Below are 5,566 nucleotides of genomic sequence, written 5' to 3'. Positions count from 1 at the left end.
TTCAAGTGAAAACGATATTTGAAAATTAGAGTTGTTTGGACATGAATATAATTTAAAGTTGCTTTTTGAGAATTTTTATGAGTGATTGGAAGTAAAATTTTTGAAACATAATTTTTTGGAGTTTTTAATTTTTTTTAAAAAGTCCGAAATTTTATTTCAAATGAAATTTAATTTTTTTTTATAGCTAATTACTGATTCTGGAAAAAGTGTATTTTAAAAAAAAAATGAAATGTTTTTATGGCCAAACGGCCCTTAGTTTACCAAAGTGAAAAAAAAAAAAAAAAAAAAGCAAAGTAGGAAAGAAAACAAAAGCCATCTGACACTACACGCCTACCTTCTTCTGACTCTGCCCTTTTTTCACTTCCAATACTAAACGCGCATTTGTTCCTGCCGTCCTTCTTTCTAGCTTTCCAGCTACCCATTTTCTCTTTCTACTTGCCCATTTTCTTTCTCTGGAAACTTTCCAAGAAAGCTCTGAGAAAATCTTGTCTTAATATATCAAGAGTTCACAATCTTGTCTGTGTATTTTGGGATGGGTGTATCAAAGAGCAACAAGCAGCATCAATGTTACATTGCAGTGCCATCTCAGATAATTAATTCACTTCCTTCTTCAGCTCTTCAAACTCTACTAGAAGAAGCTCCCAAGAAAAAGACAAAGACTAGTGATCCTTCCAAGTTGAAGCTTTTGCTCACTAATCCAAGATTCTGGATTTTCTTGCTTTTTCTCTTTGCTTTTGCTGGGATATTGTTAAATATGTGGCTCAACTTTGATCCTTTCTCACAATACCCATGTTCCATTTCTCAAGAAAAGGGTCAAATCTCTGCTGCCCCTCAGCTCAGTATTGCTGCTGTGAATGAAAAAAGTATAGTGAATGAAAAGAGTAGTGAGTTCTGGAAGCAACCTGATGGGTTGGGTTACAGGCCTTGTTTGGATTTTAGTGCAGAGTACAGAAAGGTAAGCGTGGAGATTTTGAAGGATAGGAATAAGTATCTAATGGTAGTAGTTTCTGGGGGAATGAATCAGCAGAGAAATCAGATTGTTGATGCTGTTGTCATTGCAAGAATTCTTGGTGCTGCTTTAGTTGTTCCCATTTTCCAAGTCAATCCTATTTGGGGTGATGAAAGGTTTCTTCTTTCAACTAATTTCTGTGTATTCTTCCAGAAATCGATTTTGTTTTTTTCTAAATTTCTTAATGTATGGTCTGTTTTTGCTTGTTTTTTTTTTGTGTGGTTGCAGTGAGTTTTCTGATATTTTTGACATGGATCATTTCAAAAAAGTTTTGGCAAATGACGTGCGAATAGTTTCATCGCTTCCGTCTATACATGTTATGACAAGGCCAGTGGAGGAGAAACACACTCCTCTCCATGCTTCCCCTCAATGGATACGCTCACATTATACCAGAAAGGTGAGAAAAAGTTGATGGTGGTACGGAAAGATTTTTCTCTTTTTATTTTTGTTGGTATCTTAGCTCTGTTCAGTGCATGATCAATGGTTTTTAGTAAGTCCATGTTGCTATATGTTAGCAATAATTGGAGAGTGCTTTAAGCTTTGGTGTATTCCAAAGTTTGATCTTTAACAGTCATTCAACTTGTACTTTTTTAGTTGGCTGTGCAAAGTCTTAGAATTAACTCTACGACAGCTACCAACAAGGGTTGCGGTGGACTAGTAAGTATTCCTTCATCCTTAACTAGAGGTCTCGGGTTCGTGCCCTGGGTATGGAGTCGCCACTTTCGGGAGCACTTTAATCCCTATGGGACTTCCCGGCGCGAATCCAGATTTAGTCAGGTCCCAATGCGGGTACGAGACACTAGGTAGAAAACCAAAAAAAACTCTACGATAGCTAGAGACAAGTCTTTATACTCTTGCACCGATCATAAATGCCTGGAAAATTAAGATATAAATACTACTTCAAATCTTAGGCTAGTTAAGAAGGGATTGGTTTTCCATTCTTGTGTTGTATTCTGAGGTAAGGTCTAGCCGTCTAGTCCCCTGCTGTTCTCTTTTGCTTAATACAACACCTACCCTAACACCACAGGTTAGTATTTAACCAAAAAGAAGAATCTTAGGCTAGTTGAAAAGGATATTTCATTGGTGTATAACTTCATTCATTAGTTTGGTTTGTCTAACTGAAATATCTAGTGAAAGGTGATTGTAAACAAGTTGTCTATTGTTTCTAGAAGATGCCGAAGGTTCTTGTACTTACAGTTTTGTTTGATCTTGCTGCAGCTTAGAAGGGATGGAGTTCTTCTTTTGCGAGGTCTTGACTCAAGGCTATCTAAGGATCTACCATCCGATCTTCAGAAACTTCGTGGCAAGGTAAACTAAAATTTCATTATTCTATGGTTAAATGTGTGTTATTCTAGTGTATTATGGGACACAAGCTTTCTGAAAGTTTTGTGAAACTTGCTCCTTAACTAGTTTATATAGGAGTAACAAGCAAATGGCGATTTATTCTGGATGCTCCACCTAGCTTTTTCTGTGGCAATAATTCTAAAAATGTGGCACCTTCTAATTTAATCCTCTGTGAACTTGTAGGTAGCTTTTCATGCTTTGAGGTTTAACCCATCGATCTTAGAGCTTGGTAACAAACTTACAGAGAGGATGAGGAGCAAGGGACCATATCTTGCTCTTCATTTGCGAATGGAGAAGGACGTGTGGGTGAGGACTGGATGTCTTCCTGGTTTAAGTCACGAGTATGATGAAATGATAAACAATGAGCGGAAGCACAGACCTGACCTCTTAACTTCAAGGTCAAACATGACCTACCATGACAGGAAGCTTGCTGGTCTCTGCCCCTTGAACGCATTGGAAGTTGCAAGGTAAGTGTCAAACTTCATGAGAAAGTGTTCTGTTGAAGCACTTTGAAAATGTTTCTGATATTAACAAATTTGCAATCTCTTGTTTAGGTTGATCAAGGCTCTGGGAGCTCCAAAGGGTGCTAGAATATATTGGGCTGGTGGAATTCCGTTGGGTGGGAAAGAAGCCCTGCAGCCATTGACCAAGGAATTTCCACATTTCTATAACAAAGAGGATCTTGCTTTGACTGGGGAGCTTGAACCATTTGCAAAGAAAGCATCACTTATGGCTGCTATTGACTACATAGTGTCGGAGAACAGCGACGTTTTCATGCCATCTCATGGTGGAAACATGGGCCATGCCATTCAGGTACTGCCTCCAGTCTATATGTTTCTTGCTATTAGTTCAGAACATTAGTCCCGTGTTATTATGAGCTTCCTTTATTATCGTTGATTGTGGTTGTTTTTTGCAACAGGGACACAGGGCCTACGCAGGGCACAAAAAGACTATCACTCCTAACAAGAGACAGATGCTCCCACATTTTCTTAACTCATCTCTCTCTGAGACAGAGTTCAACAGAATTATACTGGATTTGCACAAAGATTCGTTAGGTCAGCCGGAACTCAGGAAGACAGGAAGGGATGTTACAAAGTACCCTGTCCCAGAATGCATGTGCAACACTACTACTATCCATTCCTCCGTGTAAACTCCTTTCGTACTAACCAGACAATTTAGCGATGATATAAGAATCGTTGACAATGTGAATCAGGAGCATCACTGCATCTGTGGGATTAGCCCTCCCTTAAGATATAGTCTCTTACATTCCACAAAGAGGGCTTTCTCAGGTGCAACACTGTTCGGAAGGAGGGCCTAAGGCAGAGGTAGTAACAATTAGATGCGGATGTAGAAGGTTACTCTGATTCAAAAGCAACAACACATACAGCTTCATATTCTTTCTTGCTAATTATTTTTTGCACGTCATATTCTTTTGAAGTTGGGGAGCTAGGCAAAGATGAATTATTAGTTTAGCGAAAGAACATGTCATTTTATTCAATTCATTCTTTACACATCTATGTAATCCACCAGTCTATGTATATGCAATATATGTACAAAATCGTACAAATTTTGGAGGTACTTGTACATTTATTTTTTGCGGAAGACAAATCGAAAACCTTTTTATGATAAATAATCAAACTTTAATAATTGACTCCATGCAGTATGTCTTAAGTTATATACATCTTGTTAGTTAGTCCGAAAAGCTAACAGGTGTGCATCCTTGTGTATATATTGCAGATGCACTATCATCAAAACACCGGTAGTTTTCCAGCTTGTCCATAGCATACAAGCAGGTATTGTGTTCTATGTTTCCTATCTTCCTTCCTAGACAGCTGCTGGTTAGATCACCAGGCAAACATAGATAGGAAGTTGAGTAGCTATGGGACAGTTCAAAAAGAAAAATGATGTCTATTGAGTTACCGGAGCAAAGGTAACGTCTATTGCATAAGGTGTAACCTCTTTGTCATATAACCATTGTGCAATGCTTTTCAAACAAAACCGATGAATTTGAGTGGAGCCTTAAATTTCCATGTAAGTTCCATTGCCAGAGGGCGCTTGAGTACAGGAGCTGACACAACAGTTGCCAATATTGTCTTCTTTTCCAGATCATTCTGTCAGCTTCGGTTGTTGGAGGAGGAATGCATACAATTAATTAGCAACATGTTTTTTCATCAGCAATGCACAAAACATGTCTGATCCAAACTTTTATATTTGGGTCAGAAGCCAAAACCATATGGTACTTTGAATATTTCTTTTCTCATACCTGCATTTTCATCATCCATTTAAATTTCATCTTCTAGTGAGCAAAAAGGCATGGCCATCCTGTGAACCATGTTTATACTATTCTCTGCATTATTTTTATTCTGCCTGTTCTAGGCTACAGTCGTAGTTATGCTTCTAAAGCTACCTATTATAAGACCTCTGACGGCAAAGGAACAGCAAGCAGTGAAGCAGGTCACCACTTTGCCTTTTTTTTTTCCACTAACCTGCTTGTGAAATAATTTCATATGTAATCCTTAAGGAAATTCAAATTACATCAATTATAAATCTAAAGTTGTTCGTAAAATCATCTGCTTTAACCTTTGAACTTGCAAAATTTGATCAGCTAGAGCTTGCGGTTATGCAGAGTATGGCAGATATTTCAATGACAGGCTGGTAGACAGGATTTTTCCTAAGCAGCGTCAATATTTGAAGAAATTAAATGAATAAATTATAAATCACTACAATGACAAGCGATGTCATTTTTTTAATATTTTATAACCAATATTTTCATTTTGTTTATTATCTATATATACATATTATCACGTGACACGCTCAGGACAAGGTGCATCCGCCGCATCCTGGAAGCTTTATAAAAATGGAGTTGGTTGTGGTGTATGCTACCAGGTACTTCATCTTGTTTTTTAAGGAAACGGCCAAGATAAATACTCGCATGTTACTTATGCTATTAAAGTCTGTCTATGTGTGTTTCAGAAAGTATATCTAGTATATCTGATTCTAAGTTCGAATAAAGGAAAAAGATTGTCGCAATAATAATAATATTGTTATGAAATAAAGACTATAAAGTAAAGACAAGTATAGAGAGAAACTGATATATTATTCGAATTCAAACTGATGTACATAATGAACTGAAATCTCTTCTATTTATAGAAGAAAAGAAGCTGCTGTGTAAGCTGCTACGCAAGCTGCTGGGTAAGCTGCTACTACAAGCTG

At 37.5% G+C, this 5,566-nt stretch overlaps 1 protein-coding gene across 2 annotated transcripts; it reads left to right on the top strand.

Moving 5' to 3' along the window:
* Positions 1-394: 394 nt before the first annotated feature.
* Positions 395-4,296, top strand: LOC107812897 (O-fucosyltransferase 20). 2 transcript variants are annotated; one of them, XR_001654201.2, is made up of 7 exons: positions 395-1,125; positions 1,238-1,406; positions 2,228-2,317; positions 2,537-2,820; positions 2,908-3,166; positions 3,273-3,678; positions 4,091-4,296. XR_001654201.2 is itself a non-coding variant. In XM_016638077.2 (6 exons), exons 1-6 carry the CDS (start codon positions 533-535, stop codon positions 3,501-3,503), a joined length of 1,626 nt encoding a protein of 541 aa, XP_016493563.1. In that variant the 5' UTR covers positions 395-532; the 3' UTR covers positions 3,504-4,006. The 2 variants fall into 2 exon arrangements, 1 of the variants encoding a protein (XP_016493563.1); XM_016638077.2 differs by lacking the exon at positions 4,091-4,296 and having other exon boundaries at positions 3,273-4,006.
* Positions 4,297-5,566: the final 1,270 nt, after the last annotated feature.

The sequence above is a fragment of the Nicotiana tabacum genome, chromosome 6 (assembly GCF_000715075.1).
Source record: "Nicotiana tabacum cultivar K326 chromosome 6, ASM71507v2, whole genome shotgun sequence".
In the NCBI taxonomy this organism is placed as follows: domain Eukaryota; kingdom Viridiplantae; phylum Streptophyta; class Magnoliopsida; order Solanales; family Solanaceae; genus Nicotiana; species Nicotiana tabacum.
Note: the sequence above shows the minus strand (reverse complement) of the source record. Positions and strands in the feature narration are given on the sequence as shown.

Bases quoted from the DNA above. Each gene is read 5' to 3' on its own strand.
- LOC107812897 (XM_016638077.2), top strand. From the start codon at position 533: ATGGGTGTATCAAAGAGCAACAAGCAGCATCAATGTTACATTGCAGTG. The intron at 2,318-2,536 runs GTAAACTAAAAT...GTGAACTTGTAG, and splicing joins TTCAGAAACTTCGTGGCAAG to GTAGCTTTTCATGCTTTGAG. The intron at 3,167-3,272 runs GTACTGCCTCCA...TTTTTGCAACAG, and splicing joins ACATGGGCCATGCCATTCAG to GGACACAGGGCCTACGCAGG.